General features: G+C 43.7%; 1 protein-coding gene across 4 annotated transcripts in view; it reads right to left on the bottom strand.

Annotated features, from left to right (window-relative positions):
* Window positions 1-6,356: 6,356 nt before the first annotated feature.
* RAI2 (retinoic acid induced 2) overlaps window positions 6,357-20,369 on the bottom strand; it is a 60,104-nt gene continuing 46,091 nt past the window's right edge. For 2 of the 4 annotated variants that reach the window (XM_084869653.1, XM_084869654.1), the window contains exon 2: window positions 6,357-8,353. In XM_084869653.1, coding sequence (XP_084725779.1) covers window positions 6,740-8,329 — 1,590 coding nt within the window. In that variant the 5' untranslated portion in view covers window positions 8,330-8,353 and the 3' untranslated portion in view covers window positions 6,357-6,739. Of the gene's footprint in view, window positions 8,354-12,741; window positions 12,813-20,369 lie in introns of those variants that run through there. The other 2 variants (XM_084869656.1, XM_084869655.1) reach the window with 2 other exon arrangements.

The following is a 20,369-nucleotide window of genomic DNA, read 5'->3' as shown; positions in this document are numbered from 1 at the left end:
GGTCTTAGAGTTTAAAGGATTACCTTGGATCTCCCACTGCCTGCCAAGTCACATTCCCCACCACACAAAAAAAAAATATCAAGTCTCAAGTACCTTTGGAGCACCCATTCACTTATAAACAGTTGATACCCTCTTTACATGTTATCCCTTTGTTACCCACCATTTAGCCAAGGACTTCTGCCAGACAAGACCTACCTTATTAGCTGGTTTCCATTAGTATACTTGAAATCATAAAGCTGCATTAAAAGCATCATTTCTTAACCACAGCAACAAACTGTTAACACTTGCTTCCAGGAAGACTGAATTCCCCAGAGCATTTCAATAGTCTCTACTGTCATTGTGGCCATCCTGAGGACTGATACATGCTGACATCATGTAATCAGGAGCTGAGTGTTTAGTGAGGATAGTACTTGGATCCTTGACTGTTTCTTTACCCTGGGACACAGCTCCCATTCTGGAGGAGGGAATGATGTGTGGGAATCTGCTCACCTAATTCTGAGTTCAGAGGTTATTAGATAATATTTGTCCCGAATGCCTCTTCTACACCTGGGTAAGATGGAAGATGAAATAGTAAAATGCATGCCACCCTGATATCAGAGTCCTGATGGAGAAGGTGTTGAGTGGAACAGCAAAAGCTGCATTGCTAGGGCATGTGTGGTGCCACCAGTGTGCATTAACTACGGACAATCATGGGTACAAGCCCTGTAGGACCAGTGGAAAGTCAGACCAGAGCAGTTGCTGTTCGGCTACGTTTTTATACACTGGCTGTTCATGTGATTTTGTTTGAATTAAGAGGCCTACCTATGGCCAAATATGGTTTAACCCTAGTAGAAAAATGGTGAGGACCAAACTGAAGGCCTGGGAAGGCCTGTTCAGGGAAAACCACTGAGAGGAATAAATTCCAGATTCTAAGAAATGAGACATGGGGCATTATATTCCAAGCAAAGTTTGAACCATAAAGCGAAACCTGGCCAAGTCAGAGAGGTGGTATCCAAAGGGAAGTGAGGATGTACTAGTATTAAAGGCATAGAACTAATCAAAGATGGTGGGATGCAATGGGAAGTGGGGATATACTAACAGATATATAATTGATGAAAGATGGGAAGTAACTAGTCCCAGCAGGCTTTGCTGGAACCCACAATCCAGTTCTCGATTTCTATCTGGGGTTCTTTTATTATTTTTACAAAGGTAACAGCTTTATTGAGATATAATTCACATATACAATTCACCCATGTAAAGTGTACAATTCAAATGTTTTTTAGTATATTCACAGAGTTGTACAACCATCACCATAATCAATTTTAGAACATTATCATCACCTACCTGGGGTTCTTGACTCTACAAAGTAAATGGAGAAATTGGAGAAATATCAACCAAGATGACAAGAAGATTATAAAGTAGTAGCTCAGAGGGCATTAGAAGAGATGGGACTTCAGTCCTAGGGAAGGAGGCTGCGGAAAGATCTGGTGTTTAAAATAGGGAACTACTAAAAGGATGATATTTGGCCTATGTTTCCATTAAGGACAAGCAAAAAAACTGGACTTGATTACAGCAAGAGGATTTAGGTAAAACATGAGGGGGGAAAACACACCCAATTTCCTGGCAATGTTTGTAAGTTCCTGGGTTATGCCACCCTAAGAAATAAGACTGACAAATGGTCATCAAACGGTGAGTTTTGAATAATGGGCTCTTCCAGTTTTGTGGTGTTGGTACAATAATCATGCATCCCTTCAGAACTGGCCGAGTGTCCACCCTTTCTGTGAAGTGTTGACCAGCCGAACCCTGTTTACTAGGGAGAAGCTTCTAGAGATCCCTGTTACATGCTAGATGAGTGATGGCCATTTGGATCAATGAATGAAGGTTGCAAATAATATTTTCCTGCTCATATCAGCCTCATGGTAGTAAACAAGAAAATATGTCAGGGACACTGGAGACCACAGCTACAGATCTCTCCCTGATTATTTGATAAATTCATTCTTGAAATAATTTTGAGCTCCTGCTGTGGGCCAGGTGTAAGAGAGATCCTAGAGATAAAACAGCGAGTCTTAACCAGGGGTGATTTTGCCCTCCAGGGGACTGTTGGCAAGGTCTGAATATATTTTTGTTCACAATAAGGCAGGGGGGAGGTAGCAGATATGCTGCTAAACATCCAACAATGCATAGGACAGTACCCTTCAACAGAGAATCATTCAGTCCCAAATGTCAATAATGCAGAGGTGTAGAAACTTTGAGATAAAGAATTAAGATTCAGTCCCTGCTCTCAGAGAAGTTTGTCTGTTCATTGCAGTGTTTCTTAATATGGCTTGAAATCTGTGCTAATAAAAATTTCTGCATTGCGAAAGAAACTCTTTGAGTTCTTTATTTGAAGCAATTATAAGTAAAACCGAATTTCCTAATTCTATTTTGGACTAATAGCATGTGCTATAGATGGAAAAGGTTCATTACATTCTTACTAATAAACCTTATATTTAAGAAATATTTAGCAGGAGTTCAGTATCTTTTATCATCTTTATCAGCAGAGTGAGCCTATGTTTTTATTTGAATGTATCTGTAGATTATAATTGGGTAGAAAATAACCTACAAGTTGGGAATATATAGTAAACCTCAATGGTTCATTTCCTTTACCTTGAACTTGCTCATAATTTCAGCAGGGCATAGTTAAAAATCTCACTTTACTTAGAAATCCTCTGGTTTAATATTAGTTGCAGATGGATTGTTTGCAATATTTTGGAACTAGTTATTTCAAGTACTCATATATACTACTTGCTATAAAATCAACCAATATGTTAATTAAAATAAAATACCAATTTATTAAAGTGGCACCCTAAGGACCTCAAATACACCCTATTTTGTTTTGTTGATGTGGGAGGTCAGTTATTTGACCTGGTGATAGTGAGCTGCTCTGGAAAATTGCCTTTTCTATTTAATGAGGAGCAAAGTTGGCCAGAATGACCTCTAATGCTTTTTTCCCTGCTGTTCAAGTTTTCAGCTTAGCAGCTTTTGAGTGTGGCTTTTAGAGGCTTGGCATCCTCACCCTTCAGCTCAAAATCTCCCTTTATCACTGTGCCAAGTGCTCTGGGCGTTCCAGTTAACTGGGATGGTCTTGAAAATAATTGAAAAATATCTGTAATTCAGACTCTTCACTAATTTATACTGGCTTTTGCCCCCAAAGAATCCAAATTCCTGTGGGTTCATTGGGCTTCAAACCCAATATTTAAGAATCATCACAAAGTACATACTTTTTGAGTTGCTGATGCTTAAAAACTGAAAGCAGAAAACACTTCTGAGCCTCAATTTCCTCACTTTTAAAATGGACTCGAAATATTTTCTTATTTTTTAAAAGTAATTACACTATTTAAAATTATTCATTATTATATTGACATGCTCTGTCAGTAGTTGGCTACCATTCTCTTTCTTTCTTTCTTTCTTCCCTTCCTTCTTCCCTCCCTCCCTCCCTCCCTTCCTTCCTTCCTTCCTTCCTTCCTTCCTTCCTTCCTTCCTTCCATCCATCCTTCCTTCTGTTTGGAGTTTTCACCATTGAGAACATACTTTTTCATGTTTAAAGTATGAGAGTTTTGCCTTCAAATATAAACATTTCTTTTTTACCACACTTTAGAATTTTCAACTCACTGTCAAGGACTTCCTTGGTTAGGACTTTAACTGTGTCCTCTCTAAATATTTCCTTTTCCCTCTAAATCAGCTAGTTTTTACTTTATCAGCAAGATCAGTACCCCAAATATCGAACTTTGTAACTTGTTCCAATTTTTTATCATTTCTGAACTGAAGCCAGCTGAAGCCATCTTGACAAGTCTGAGCAAATATCAACATTGTTGGGGACTAATCCTATTTTTTTAAACAACTCTGAAAAGCTGTTCTCTCTGAAAAGCTATTCTTTAGGATAGTTGGCCCATAGTTGGCCCAAACGTTTTTTGTTGTTGTGGTGGTTTTGTGTGTGTGTGTGTGTGTGTGTGTGTGTGTGTGTGTGTAGAGATGGGAAATTATTAGGCCATGAGATAAAGCTTGATGGAAATCCTGTATGGCAGAAGCCTATAAGTGGGTTACTCGAGACAGTTGTGAGGGGTGGAGACATAAAGGTCACCACAGCTACCTGTCTCAAGCCAAAAAATGATGGGGCCTGAGAGTTTGCCAGTGGCCCACTCTGTGAGCCTTGTGGGGATCATGTGCCTCAGACTAAGCACCGCGGTTCCAGGCTGATAGTTCTTATTTGTTTGTGTGAAAGGTTGCGAACTTCTGACTGGAGTAGAAGTAAGGCATTGAACCATCAGGAAACTCTAGGCTCACTCTGGCCACAGCAAGACTTTGCCCTTCTCCTGATTCCCTGGTCTGCATGTAGCCAAGTGGACTCATTCCCAGTGAAGGCTGGGAAGAGGAGCAGGCAGAGGATGGCACTGCCCCAGTAACACAACCCTGGTCCCAATGCAATACTCTGGGTGTACCCTTCACAGATCTCAATGGGCAAGTAGCCCAATGCTAAAGCTGGTTCCTACCACAACAGCCTCTTCCCAGAAGCTTCCAGAGATAAATGGCAAGGCCCATGAATGGGGTCAGCTGGGGTGGGTGGGGAGGCCTGTCCCACCCACCCCAGGTTACCTGTCCCAGGGCTGGGGGATAGCTCACAGCAGCTCAACATCCAGGGTTGGCTGTGGAGCCCACATTTATCACCCAACTGGAGCTGACGTCTGAGAAAAGGGCATTGCCAGACACAACAAAGAGAAATCTGTGGCTTGAGGTTTTATAATGTAATTACAGCCTACCAATGCCTTCTTTTCCACCTGTATGACACTCAGCGTTAAGCACTTGCTTCTAAAGGGAAAATTGAGAATTCTGTTCCCTCATGGATGGAGGAAAAGCAGCTCTTGCCAGTACTCTGTGAAGTTGGAGCACCCTGCTGGCTGCTATAGAACAATTGCCTGATGCTGTGGGGGCAGCAGAAACAACCACAAACATGGTGAGAACAGATCTCACCATGGGAAATGCTAGTCCCTAGGCACATTGGTATTTGAAACTAGAATACACATTCCATGCTCAGGAAACCCACAATGGGAGTGAAAATGGAAAAAGACTGCACCATGTAGAAGCTGAAAGTATGGAGTCTGGGTGGGGCAAAAGAACCAACTAGTTAGCCTGACAAAAACAGCTATTTCATTATTTACCATCATGTCGCACTTGGAAAAAGAAATTTTAACAGCACAGGAAAAGAGCAGGAAAAAGAAAAGCCATTTTCGGTGTATGGTACAGGACCAGCTGAAGCTGTAATCCTACACACAGAGGGCCTTGTAATAAAAGAACAGCCTTGCAACTGCTTTTCCTCCTGTTTGTGTTCACAGTAACAGCTGGATACATACTAATTGCAAGAAGTGAAAGAAAGAACTTTAAGTTTGAAAGCAGACATGCCATGATCAGTCTTTTGCCAGCATGATTCCAAACACAAGTGTGAGGTGGCACCTAGCAAGTCTGTTTGAAATGCTCACTCACAGTTCTTCACATATGTGGTTGGCTTTAGGCTGTCTGAGGAGGGCAGCATGCTGTTCCCTCCTTCCAGGTGCAAAGCTTCTGCCTATCAAGAAATGGCATAAACAAGGGTTCTTGGCCATGGCACCAATGACATTTGGACTGAATCTCTCTCTCTGGTGGATGCTGTCTTGTGCATTGTGGGATGCTACCCACCAGATACCAGTAGCACCTTCTTACCCAGCTGTGACAACCCAACGTATCTTCAGGCATTGCCAGATGTTCCTTAGGGGCCATTACCACCCCCAGATGAGAACCACTTAGCTACACTAACAAGAAATGACTTTCTCTTTCCTCTCAGACCCTACTCCCAAATATCTACCTACTGGTGAGACATCTCCACATCCACCAGCAATAAACTTTATTCTCTTTCTGAGTGGCCTTCAGTAATATATTTGATTTGCAAGACTTTTGGTCACTCAGAAAAAATGTTTTTGTTGCCTTGGAAATTAAGGTCATTTCCAGCTAAAACCCATCTTTTTAGAGAAAGTTCAGACACAAAATTTACACACCAGGGTCTCTGTGAACTGGAAGTGGCCTTGGGTACTTGAAACTCAACTCCTCCAACCCCACACCCTTTGCCACATTTTTACAAATGAAGAAACTGAGACCTAGAGGGGGAAGTGACTTGCTCAAGGTCATACATATTCCTAATCCTCCTTGGGTGGAGGCATAGGCCAATAGAATTCTTCTTTGCCCAACATGCCTAAAGAGCTTAGGTCTCTAAACACAGAGAACTTGTAGTGCTTTACAAGCAACAGTTTGGGCTAAACAATGTCAGTTAAGGAATGCAAAATTTAAAAATGATAGAATGCTGTAACCAATTAGTGCAAACAAACATTTATTGTGAAATATTCAGCCTACCCTTTATTAGGTATTACATCATCAAAGCACTTTGTGGCAATGAAAATAGCTTTTTTACCCTTCTGATTCACCCAATATTCCATTAAAGCTGCAAAAAATGTGCAATCTGCTTGAAAAATAGGTTGCTCTTATTTACTCATTTGTGAAAAGTCAAAAATAAAAAATAAAAGAAAATGATGCTAGTTTACAGGGCTTCTAGAACCAATTCGCCTCCCTGTTTCCTAATTACTCCCCAAAATAATTAACAAAGATAATTCGTTTTAAATGCCTTTTTATAAAACCAATGCACCTTTCTCCATATTATAATCATAATTTTTTTTAAAAAAAAAACAACACACATTATTTACTTTCTTGGAAAAAAGGTGGCCAGCCGTTGTTTTTTGATAGGGAGCATGTGTATTTCCTGGGAGTTCACTTTCTTGAACTTTAAGCTCCGGCTTTTGACAGGTTTCCTAAGGGGCTCTGTGTTTCCCATGGACTCTTCTCCTTGACTGTTGATGTCGTAGCCCTGAAATACAGAATCTTCTCTTTTGAAGGAGAAGTTTTTGGTGGACACGCCTGAGAGGCCTTTGATCTTGCCACAGAAGATAGTAGGCATGGCATCTTCCACCGAGACAATCACCTTGGCCGCCTGGGAATTGCTCACCATCTCAATGTTATTTTCAGCCTTGACGTCGCTGCTGGGCTGGCTGGGCTGGCTGAATGGCTGCGTGGTATCACTGCTGCCCAGGTGGCTATCCCTCATGGCTGAGGCTTCATGGGGTGTGGCAGGGGCAAAGGGCATCTCCATGCCTCTGGGCAGTTTCTCCTGCACCTTGTGACATGGGCTGTCCACTGACCTGCTGCTATTATACAGAGTCTCAGGGGGAGGCTCAGACTTCCGGTGGGCTGCCAGAGACAGGTCCAGGGCTGTATCCTCCTGGCAGATCGGGGGACTCACAGCGCCAGCCTTGAGCCAGGGCACTGACTTCATGGAGAGATCCAGGGCCTCATTCTCACTCCCCATCTTGATGACTGTGTGGCGGTTGAGCTGGAAATACTCCTTGGGCTGGAGGATGTCAAAGGGCTTCAGTTCCTCCTTCTCCAGAGGGGTCTGAGTGGCTTTAAAAGGGTGTAGACCGAAGGAAGATGGCGCCTTGGATAAATTGGGGCTGAACTTGGACTCAGAACTCTGAGGCACTGGGATGGGGATGGGAATGGGGATGGGTACAGGCAAGGGGACGATCACAGGGTAGGGCACCAAGAGGGTGGCTGGCGGGACCAGGGGGGACAATGGGGAGTTAAAGGGCTGGGGAGGCACAGGGGCATATCCAGGAGGAGGCTGACAGGGTGGGGAGCCAAGAGTGCTCTGTGAGGGAAACAAATTCTGGAGCACAGCTTCAAATGGCAACGTGGGCTCCTGTGGCTGGCTGGGGATTCGCAAGTCCAGGAGCTGGGGCTGGGCCTCGGGGTCCTCTGCTGCTTGGAAGAGGTTGTTGTGGATGGCATTGGAGGAACATGGGGCCTCCTGTGGCAGGACTAGAGGAGAGTTGAGGTGCTGAAAGACATGTTGCTCCAGCACCACGGGCAGCTGCACAGGGCCCTGTGTGGTCATAACATAGGTGGCATCGCCATTAGGGTTGAGCTCCGGTGCAGTGCTTCCCTCCACCTGCATGTGAATGGGCATCACCACCGGGCTCTCCCCAAGGCACAGGGGCTGCAACACGGTGGCCGCCACTTTTAGAGCCATGCCGCTCTGGGACTCAGCTGGGGGGTTCAGAATGGATGGGGCTGGCACCGTCACCAGTGCCTTCTTTACCAGGTCTGTGGAGTTGATGTTCCAGGCCTCTGTGGTGATCAGCTGGGCCATACCATTCTCCAGTCTGTTATTGGCCAAGGCAGGAGAGGAGTTGGTCATGTCCATTGAGAGGTTCTGTGACTGCAGATCATCCATCACTCACCTTTGATGCCACTCGACCTGCAACATAGAACACACAATATGAATTTTCCCTCAGAGACAATTTATAATTGCCTTAAGAGCTATCTTCACACCTTTTAAAAGTTTCAATGTCTTCATTAACCAGAGAGCTTACCCATCTCTCTATGTACACATACATGTTATAGGCATTTCCTAATATATACGAACACACTCGGGTGATCAGCTGTGTGTGACGAGCCGCAATTTAACAGAGGATTTTCATATAAAAAGAGATGATGTAATGACTAAATTGCCAAGTGGAGTTAAACAGAGTATTTTAACCCTAATACTCAAGTTATATGTTTAGCCTTCAAGAGACACAAAGAGTCATTCCACTTTGCTATATCAGACAGTAAAGACATGCAGAGATATAACTTGTTCAAATTCAAATAAGCAGTAGAGTCTGTCCTTTATGAAAAAAAAACCAATCACATTAGAATATTCTATGAAAATAGAAGAGGGCCATTTCAAAATTGTAATTGAATTAAAAAATAAATAAAACCCAACAATTTGTAGTAATAATTATTAAAAAAAAAAAAAAGGCTTGATAAGAGGAAGAGCCTTGCACTTAGACAAGGGAGTCATTACAGTTGTCTCACTATCTCCATCCTACCCATGACATCCCCTTTCTTCCCAATTTTCTACCAGTGAAGATACAAAACTTGCATGAATGCTCATAGGGTCCAATGTCATCTTTGTCACCATCTGTTTGATCTGTGACTTCTTCTAACATCTAGCTGTCAAGAGGAGGGGGGTACTGATGATTCTATGGCTGGAGAAATGAAACACTTGTTGGGAACAAGCATCCACAGAGGTGAGATACACTCTGTTGATGTCTACTGCACCTCTGGCCTTGGAGAGGCCAAAGAACCCAGCAGGTGCTTTCTGGAGGAAGCAGGGCTGCAACTGCCAATATGGCTCTCCATGGAAACACATCCATATTTAGCCTGGTTACCATGGAGAAGGCAGACACCATGTATAACTCCAAGATCTGTGCATCCCTGGAGTCTGCTTGGGATCAATAATAATTCAATAATCCTCAATCTCACTGTGCATCTCTGATTCCAGACCTCACCTCTCTGAAATGCATAAACTTTAGTCCTATGATCATCTAGTCTTTCCTTGTTCACAACCTCAAAAACAAGTAAGAGAGGTGGCCCACCACACCATGGGATTAGAAATAAGCAAACAAGACATCGCTACAGGAAGCAGCTTTAACAAATTAACAACTCTGTGATGTTTCTAGATCATTCAAATGTGCCAAATGCAGAGGACAAGGAGTTTCTGTGAATCAGGAGGAGGGGAAGGCAAGAGGAAGGATGCTATGCCTTTGGCAGGTGCACTGTGGTGTCTCTCAGAAAGGCTCCAGAGCCTGGCTCTTCAGGGTCAAAGTGCCCTCTGGAGACCACGAGATGACCCAGCATGCAGGCCAATAGTGCCCTTGGGGCAAAGTAGGAAGGCAGCCTGTCCCCTGGAAGATGCAAGACCTTGCCCCAGCTGCAGGGCCTGTTTTTCCTGAGAGGAATGCTCCCTGATTCAGTCCAGAAAGCACCATATTTCCAATACACCATCCATTCATTCCTGCATGCAGGCATTCATTCATTCACTCCTCTAATCAATTAATTTTCTGAATGCCTACTGCATACCAACACTTTCTGGGGGCTAGAAATGCTGTCATGGGCCAGACAGAAGGGTTCCTGCCTTCAAGTAGATTAGTCTAGTGTAGAAAAATGCCATTGGTCTGATAGAGATTTACTAGCATAAGAAGGCATCCAAGTTATGCCAGAAGAGGCAGCAACATCAGCAGGACAAAGCTTTGAAGGCTACTCACTAGCAGCTCTGAAAAGACCTTGAGAACTTAAGACCTCCTCCAGTAGGGTCTGCCCTGTCCCTTGTACTGGCCAGAACTCTCAGGGAGTGGTGAAAAAAGGCTGAAGAGAAGCTGGGGTGGGGCAGGTGAGGACAAGGACAGCAGTCAGAGAAGGCACCCATAACCACCCATCTGAGGTAGCTTCTGATGACCTGCAAGGCAAGTCACTGAGAGAAGTCATGTTCTGTGTTTCCTGTGGGCTTAGGATTATCCAAGCAGTGAGACTGTTTTTGTCATAATGGGCTGTACCTATCCACCCTTCCAAATGTGGTGGCCTCCCTCGCTTTCTGCTTCCCTTACCACTCCTCCGACCAAGGGAGAGACAGCAACTTCTCAATGTTTCCTTACACTGCTCTTGGCACACACATTCAGCTTAGGTGACAGCTCTCATTCTTCCTGCTAAATGTCACTCCTCTCCCTGCCTACCCCTGGTACTAGGCCTGTAATTTCCCTGGAACCTTCTTGCTCAGTGTGTGAGGAGGGGACCTGGCCAGAGCAAAACACCTCCCACAAGCCCCTGCCCCTCCCAGAGATGGCCAGAGCTCAAACTCACTGAGCATTTGCCATGTTCCAGGCTCTCGGTTGAGAATGCTGAGAAATTTTCATGCATTGCCTCACTTCATCCTCAGAACAACTCTATAAGAGGGGTTCCATAATTATGCCCATTTTATTGACAAGAAAACTAATTCCTCAAGAAGGTTACATAACTAGCATAAGGATACACTGAGGCTGGGATTAGAATTTAGGGTCAATTCCAGGCTCCTTTTCCCTGTGGAAACAATGAAGGCCACAAACACCCCTCCATGCATTTTTTTTTTCTTGGCAGAGAGGCCCCTATTGTTCCTCATTCAACACCAAGTGCAAGTGCCTGCAAAGGTGTGTGCAAGAGAGTGCTTCAGAAAAACATTTATTCAAAGTAGTGGCCAGGTTTCTTCCAGAAAGTAATTGAACTATTTGCTCATCTCTTTTGTTTCTACCAGGGACCTCCTCAGCCCTTTTTGTCAGGGAAGGAGCTGAATGATCCTCAAAGTTCCTATCCCTGGGCAGTGAGTGCAGCCCAAAGTGGCTATGGCTGTGTTACTGGATGGTTAGGAAGCCTCTATTTTCTCAGCCTGCTTCCAGTTACCCATCTACCGCACCCTGCCTTCCTGAGACAGATGTCATGTGTGTGGGAGGGTAAGTCAGTACCCATGAGTTCCAGGGAGGCCACCACTCTCTCTTGCCAAGGCCTCAAGTCTCTGTGAACAGCGCTGAAGCCAGATGGATTACAGGACAGGGCACAATGCAGTAGGGGTGAGCACTGTGCATCTTAGGGACAAAGGGTCAAAATCTCACTTCCACATGATGGCTTTGGACCTTTCTGATGATTCAGTCAATGTAAGCCCTGAGAGCACTCCAGTTCTTTCCCTAGAAAGCCACCCCCTGCTTATATTGCCTTTCCTCTAGCAGTGAGTCCCAGATCTCCACCAGGTACCAGGTACCTCTTTCTCTCTGGTCATCCTGCCCTGTCATTCATCCTGCTAGCAGGCACCTTAACTAAGGGACAGCAGATGGGAGGCCTGAGTGCACCCAGTATGGGCAGAGCATGCCCTGAGAATAACAAACAGCTCAGCGATGCAGGTTCAAAGGGGAAGTCTCTCTCCCCCAGGATGAGCTCTGAAGTAAGATAAGGACTAGAGAGAATGAGATGGCCTGTCCTCCATGTTGATTAGGATGGGGTGTAGGGTGCGCAGAGAAGTTAGTCAAATCAAGGAGTGTTTCAAGAGCCACCAACTAGTGCTCAAGCAGAAGGGGGCAATGATTTTTTCAGTAGCCACCGGGGACATTTTATTTGGATTTTTAAAACATTGTTGGCAAATGGATTTAAATGAAGTCACCCACCCATCCTCCTGAGTCCATTATTACTAGGAGTGTGGGGCAGGTTGGTTAACAAGGCAGCATGGCAGTGAGAAGTGAGAAATTAGTTCCTTTTTCTGTAACTTTGGATACTGCCCTACTCTCATGGTGGGGTAGAAAGTTAGCTCAGGCCTCCCAAGAGTAGTGTCTACTGAGAATTGTACTGAGGAGTCAAGCCTGGCCTTCTAGGAATTGCTGTGGGCCATGAAGGATGGGTAAGTATGGGCATTCTGGGAGAACTGAGAGGAGGAAAGTGCACAAGGGGATGGGGGAAAGGGCAAAACTGGGGTGGGTCTGGCTGGGACATACCCATGACCACTAAGAAAACCCCTCATACCCTTGGAACTTTGAAGGCCAGGCCACGGGAGTATGAGGGGAGCAGCTTGGAGGGAGGAACCAGGAATGCTGAAAACTGAGGCATTGGAGAACTAAGGCGAGTTCTTCTCAGAGTTCTGGTCTGTCTTTAAACAAGATCAGTGGAGTGAATGCTGAAAGAAGAGAAGATAAGAAGATCTCTTCAGCTTTAGTCAGAGCATGGTCTGTCTCTCTTGGGACTAACCTTCCTTTTGCAGGGCAGTCTCTGTGGGTTAAAGACATCCTACTATGTGGCAAACATACCTACTATGTGGTTTCTGCTGGGTCTCAGGTTAGGGCTGGGCCTCAGCAAGTAAATAGGTTTGTGCAAATCTGGTTGAAAAGAGAGATAGTAAAGGTGGACAAATCATAAGAGTACAGGGAAATTTTCACAACTAGAACTAAATTCTGACAGGCTCGGTTTTCTGTTGAGGCCTTGACTGGATTCCATCAGAGCACAAGGGGGATATAGGAGACCTCCCTGCCTCCTTTCTCACCCAGGTGGAGAGTGTGAGCTATCTTTGCATTTCTAAACTCATTTCATATTCCTGATGACCTCTAGCCTGCTCACAAAGAATGTATGGCAACCCTGAGGCCTTGCAGGCCTGGGTGTAGGACTAGAATAGGGAACCAGGCTCACATCCATTCATTTATTTATCCTTTCAAAAATTATCTGAGTACCTACTGTGTGCCAAGCAGGCATTTCCTATTCCTCCACCTTGTTGCTGTTCCCCTCATAGGCTCATTGCTCTCCCTCGGCTCAATTCCCAAATTGGTATTCTGACGGAGTTATCTGATCCTAACAGGGCTCCTTCAAGGCCCATTTTTCTTGCAGAGGTAAAGGAACAGTCTCTAAAGAAGAATGTCAGTCCCCAGGCAGCAGCGGAAAAATGCTCTGATGCAGAGACCTCTCTAAGGTAGAGGAGAACTGCTTATTCTCCAGAGAGGACTGCCTCTGAAACTAAAGGAAAAGAAGTCCCCTTCTCAAGTCCTGGCGAACTCAGTGGAAGGTGAGAGGCGCACCTCAGAATCACAGGAGAAAATCATGAAGAACTGCTGTGTGGCGGGGCACACACACTTAGACAGTGGGCTGTGAGAGTCAGTGAGTATCTGTTCCTGGATCCAGCCAAGGCCTCAGAGCCTTTAGCAGAACCCCCAACACTCTCAGGTGCTGCTGCCAGAGCAGCCATCTTGTGCAGAGGCACAGGTCACATTTAAGGTCTCAGGCCAAGGTCTGTTGCCTTAAAAAGCTATGTTTTTTGGAGATTTCTCTGGAAAAACAAAAACAAGCAAGCAAGCAAACAAACAAACAAACAAACAAAAAACTCTTACATGTGGAACAAAAAAGCAGGGTGAAATCTGCCTCTGGAAGGAAAAAAAATACTTCTAATTAGATTGAGATTCAAAGGTTAAATTTTTGTTCTGGGAAAATGGCTGTTTATAATCCCGTGTCATTAGCAGGACATTTTCCAGAGACTAGTGTGCCAGAAATAGACCCTCTAAGGCAGTAGTTTTCAACCTTTCTGATGTCACGACCCTTTAATACAGCTCCTCATGTTGTGGTGACCCCCAACCATAAAATAATTTTTGTTGCTACTTCATAACTGTAATTTTGCTACTGTTAATGAATCGTAATGTAAATATCTGTGTTTTCTGATGGTCTTAGGCTCTACAGCAGCTGTTCTCAACCAACCGCTAGCAGGGTCACCTAAGACCATCGGAAAACACAGATATTTACATTACGATTCATTAACAGTAGCAAAATTACAGTTATGAAGTAGCAACAAAAATAATTTTATGGTTGGGGGTCACCACAACATGAGGAACTGTATTAAAGGGTCGCAGCATTAGAAAGGTTTAGAGCCACTGTTCTAAGGGGTTACTAGAAAGAAAGGGGGTAGATTTGTGAAGTACAAAGGACTGTGGTTAATATTTTTCCTTTCTTCTAGTGCAGTGAGCTCCTCACATCACTGACATGGAACAGTGCCAGCCTCACCCTGAGCACTGTATCTCCTGTGAGAGTGGTCAGAGTTACAACCATTGACCTCAGACAGCCCTAGGTTCAAATTTCAGCCCTGCCTACCTTTTTTGAGCTGTGTGACCTTGGGCAAGTTAGTTCTAAGCTTCCATTTCCCTCTGTGCAAAATAGGAATTAAAAAAGACCTGGGGTGGTTGTAGGGAATAATCTATGTAAAGTACTTGGCACAATGCCTAGAACATGGAAAGTGCTCAGTTAAATAGGGCTATCATCATCATCACCATCACCACCAGCACCACCATCATCATCATTATCATTGTTGTCATCTTATCACCAGAATCATTGTCATCATTATCAGATCCACTGCTCCAATTTCCTCTGAGCATCTGAAGTAGCATAATGATCCCAAGAGGTTTGCAAATTCAGTTCCAAATTTAAACCCTGTTTGCTCAAAGATTCATTTTAAAATCAGCTGCTAAGAACTGGAAAGACATTTACTAAAGAATTAATGTTACATCTGATGGTAAGGTTTCTAGAAAAACTCAATTAATCTCCAAGTAGCTGAAATAGTGAACATTTGCATTGAAAATAGAAAGCGATGGTTTGCAGCATTGAAAATGAGAAGGAAAATGATTAAATATTTAAAAAAAAAAAAAAAAAAAACCTATTTCTCATTCAAACTGAAAATCTGTGGAAGGAATAAGAGGTGGCCAGAACCTTTTGTATCTTGAATGTGGAGTCATGAACAATGTTGGGATGCACAATAAGCCTCCCCATAATGTGTCACCTTCGCATGCAGATTATTTCTCGCTGAAAACAAAGTCCAACAATTTCAAGAAGATATTTTAATTTGTTTGCTTGTTTTTACCTCTCACTTTACCTGCCTAAAGAAATTTAGGTAGCCTTATCCAGTTTGGCTCAGTGGATAGAGCTTCAGCTTGTGGGATCAAAGGGTCCCAGGTTCGATTCTGGTCAAGGACACACCTAAGTTGCAAGTTCCTTCCCAGCCCAGGCCTTGGTTGGGGCTTGTGCAGGAGGCAAGCAATAGATATGTTTTTCCAACATTGGTATTTCTCTCTGTTTTTCCCTCTCTCTTCCACTCTCTTTATAAATCAATGGAAATATATTCTCTGGTGAGGATTAAAAAAAAAAAAAAAGGAAAGGAAAAATAAATTCAGATAGAAAAGACTGCTTCAGGAAGGGAACCTCAGCTTATTCACCTTAGCACATAGGGACTAAATGTGGCCAACAGAGAGGATCCAAGAAAGTCTGTTTGTTAGATTCCCGTTTCCCATTGTTTCTGAATGGTCCGGCAAGATTTTGTTTACCAAATATTTATTCATTCTCATCTGCCTGTAAATTTCCTGCTTTCCCTTTGAAGTCCCAGGCCTCTGCCTCCTTCTCCTCAGTCCAGAATGATAGATAAGCCTGAACTGCCCAATGTATCTTGGGGTCCCATATTTTTAGGGAACCCACATATGCACATATGTAACAAATTTGGTCATTTTCTCCATGATGTAATCTGACTTGTGTTAATTTCATTATTAGACCAGCCAGAAGAGCTTTCAAGGGTAAGGGGAAAAATATTTTTCTACCCCCACAGCATTGTAAGTTTCCGAAGTTATTGCTAATTAGCTATGATGCATAATTTCACTTAGATCCTATAGTTTTCCTTCTGGTTGTTGACAGAGGGGCCTAAGTAGCTTTCCTCTCCACCTCTGAAGTGAGATTAGGATCATTTTTTCATTCACAAGAGGAACAAAAACAAGGGAGGGGTAGAAAAGGAGAAGAAGAGGGTAAGAACAAGAGGGAGACACAAAACAAAGAGATTTTTTAAGATAACTGGCCAAGAGTTGAAGGAAAAAGGGGAAGATTAAAAAGTATGTGTAAATCCAAATGAGGAAGAAACTGCTCAGCTTGAAGTGGTAAAACAGAAACAGGAAAGCTATATAGAAAACACGGAATGAGCGTTATTCATCTGGCCGCAAGAGGACGCTGCTGAGCTACAACAGTTGGTTACTAAGCAATGCTGTGGGGAGAGAGGTGGGAATGGAGCTAAGTAGTAGAATGAGAATGTGGGGAAAATATGAAACTGATTTACCAGTACTACCAAGCACATAAGGAAATTGACCTAAATTCGAGGGAAGCTCCTCTCATGTTTTAAAGCCACCAAGCACATTCACTTGCGACTTGGCTGTGCTGTCAGTCCTAGGGAAAACACACACACACACACACACACACACACACACACACACACACACAGAGAGAGAGAGAGAGAGAGAGAGAGAGAGAGAGAGAGAGAGAGAGAGAGAGAGAGAGATTTATCTTCTTTTGGTGCCTAATCTTCATGTTTGTCTATCTCTTACCCCTCTGGAGAAGTTAGAATTGGGTTTCTCCATCAAAATTGGATTTTCTAGAAAGAAGCTAATAAACTCATTCTCACTGAGGTCTATGACTGATAGGTTCAAGAATTATGTTTCTTTTATTGGCATAACAAACAATGCAATCAGTGATAAAGCTATGGACAAAAAAATGAAACTGTAATTGAGGGGTTTCAGATACCAATCATGGGATGGGACCTTCCTAATTGTCTTGAAATCTCTCCATACAGACAAGAGCCTACAAATATGACCAAGTTTGCTGGCTCCATTAAAAGGCACTTGAGGTTTTCAAAGGGGATGTGACAGCCTCAACCTGTAAACACTCATTACTAAGAGAGTAAGTGAATGTAAGTAAGTTCTTCATTCCCTTATAGACTCAATCCACAAACACTGTTTACACACCAGGAACCTCATGAGTATGTGCCTGCAGGGTCCAGAGATTTTAGCAGTATCTGGAATTGTTTTTACACCACGGTACTTCATGGTCCTTACTTACTCTGTTACTGAACTGCCTACCTCCTGAAACTCTGGTTTCTGTCTTACTAGACTTCTATGCATAACTTAAGTGCTCTCAAAGGATTATTTCTGCCCCCCGCCCTCCCCACACACACATATCCTCTACCCCATGCACAACATGCTACTGCAGTACTAAAGCCACAATGGAAACATCAATCATCACCAATAATGGTACACATGGTGAGTGGGTAAAGAAAGAAGCTTGGCTTTTGGTGAATCCAATTGGCTAGTTATCTTAGTAGGGTTCTTCCCACAGATTTATTTGACTGAAAGTAGTTTATTTGGGAGAAGATCACAGAAAACACCAGTAGAGGAGTGAAGCAGCAAGACTGGGAAAGGGCTCATCAGTTTCCCCGGGGGATGCTGGGAGACAGTGGAGGACACATGCCTTGGAATTGGCAAGTTTATTCACCAACACCCATCCATTACTGATCAAGGGCTGCTCCTGGAATGTGTGTCAATTTATTGGCACTTCCAGCTAGCCCAGAATGCAGGCCTAGTATGCTTTTGAGACACACACAAAGGAAGTCCTCAGGGAGAGTCACAGGTATTTGCAGTAAACAGGGATATAGCAGGGGTGGGGAACCTTTTTTCTGCCAAGAGCCATTTGGATATTGATAACATCATTTGCAGGTCATACAAAATCATCAACTTAAAAATCAGCCTTCTATACTTGGTCAAACATTTAACTCACACCTAATGCCTTGGCAGGGACAGGCCAAATGAATTCATGGGCTTTATACAGCCTGCGGGCCAGACGTTCCCCACCCTTGGGATAGAGTCTGATGGGACATAAGGGCAAAGCACCAACCATATTTGCTTCACATCAGCCATGCCCTAGAAAGTTCCAGTAGTTATTATGTGAAGACACAAATGTCACCAAATTCAGGTCACCGTGACAAGATGTTTCCCCAATTGCTCATACTTTCTATAAGCCCTGTGAAGAAGACACTCTGTTATGATAATTTCCAAGCCTGGTAAGACAGAAAACAGAGCTGCAGGAGATAGCTAGTTCAGTAACAGGGTAAGTAAGGACCATGAAGTACCATGATGTAAGGACAAGTACAGGCACTGCTAAAATTTCTGGACCTTGGAGGTACATACTCATGAAGTTCCTGGTGTGTGAACAGAGGCATCAGCTCACAAGAAGTGTGCCTTGAGATCCCATGAAGAGCCAGGCACAAAAGGAGGCCAGGGATGGCTCTCTTTCCAAAAGCAAAATAGTCCAGAGATGGACAGCTTGGCGAATGTGTTCCTTTGGGTCCCTCAAGAGAGTTCTTTTGATCATATTTGTGCTGGCTAGAATGTAAGATGTTACTGAGATGAGTCACAGAGGGAGTGTCTCTTCTGGTGAGCTTATGTTCCAACTCAGGGACCAAAAGAACAATCAATAAACATACACTACTTCATTTAATCAGCTGCACACTGCCTAAAAATAACAATAATAATAACCACAGCCCAAGAAGTACACAGGCAATGCAGGAAGAAGAGGGTGGAGAGTGCTCATCTTTTAAACAGGGAGCCTGCTTTCTGGAATTCTTTTGTCAAAAGCACCCCTCTGGCTGGAGGTGAGCTCTCTCAAAAGCAGAACAATGCATTCTGAAGAATCTTAGGGTTGGTCAGTCTTTTGAAGTCTGATGAATTCATTATATTTATTATATTTAAAGCAAGCATGGTGGATGCAGCTAATACAGAATAAGCAGCTAGGGTGGGGCAAGTAAAAGCTGCTGTGTAACAGCTGGCTAGTTGTCTAATAATACCGAATATTATAGGTATTATTTCCTTTTTTTTGGTGGGGGAGAGTTCTTCTGGAAAGTATGATTGTACTCCCATGGTGGATGAGTAGAAAGGGGTTAGTTATTGTCCCTCTACTACTCAAGGCAGATCCCATGAATCTAGCTCCAAGGCAAGATTCATGGTGATTCTCCTTTTTCCTCACCTGCTCCACATCTGAGTTCAGTCATTAAACCTTTATTCCTGGAGGTGACATGTGAGCTGAGGCTGGCCACATGGGTTAGATTTCAGCATAGGAGATGATGGAATGGGGGTGGGGCAGAAGCATAGGAGCAAAGAGGGAAAGTGTGGGGACTGGCTAGCAGGCTGGGAAGATGAAGCACAGGGCTGAGGGAGGGCTTGAAGGAGAGCCAGGGTACTGTGAACATTAGAAATCTGTCTGCCTCATTCAAAGGATGTTAAAAATTTCCCTTCAGCAATTAACCTTTGCCCCAAAGGATAACCAACTTATTCAATACAATTTTGATGTCTTTAGAGGCCCTGATGGAGGCCATGATGCAGTACTGAGGAAAGTTGAGAGGAAGAGAAAGGACATTAATTGACAGAGCTGTGCTAGCTCTTTTTTCTCGCCCTCCTCTCCTCCACACAGTCACAAGATTATATAATTAAATGGTTTATTAAAATTTATTAATTATATGCCAAACACCCTGCTAGGTATTTTACATTCATTTTCTCATCTCAGTTTCTCAGCAACCCCAGCAGATCAGAACCACCTTGGTGTGAATTGGTTTGTAGGTTGTTTTTATTGTTGTCTTCTTTTTTTCCAGAACAGAGCTGTGAGTCCCCAGGGTATGGTTGTTTTGATGGGAGGGAAGAAAAGAGTGTTCTAGAAAGTGATCAACATTCAGTGCAGGGAAGGTAGGTCTGGAAGGAGGTAAGGAAAAGATAAGGCAAAGGTTCCTGACTCCTTATGTGGGGCAGGGAAGGCAAGAAGGAAGGAAGAAAGGGAAGTGTCTTCTCACCTCTGACCAGAGCCTAGAATTCTTTGATCTTCTGTACCTGGGACAGGCCCAGCTCTGAACTTCCCCCTTCACCATTATCACAGCAGCCAGCCATTACTTGCCCTGAAGGACATGGCTACTCTCATTTCTTCTTGGAGCCTGACTTTCCCTTCCTACACCCCTGGACCAGCTTGCATCTCAGTCAGGGCTTCACTCCCAGCCTCCCCAGAAATATACCAGGTATAGGTTAGGGCAAAAGTAGGTTTACAGTTGTTCATATGGAAAA

The sequence above is a fragment of the Pipistrellus hanaki genome (genome assembly GCF_964339955.1).
Source record: "Pipistrellus hanaki genome assembly, chromosome: X".
Classification (NCBI taxonomy): Eukaryota; Metazoa; Chordata; class Mammalia; order Chiroptera; family Vespertilionidae; genus Pipistrellus; species Pipistrellus hanaki.
Note: the sequence above shows the minus strand (reverse complement) of the source record. Positions and strands in the feature narration are given on the sequence as shown.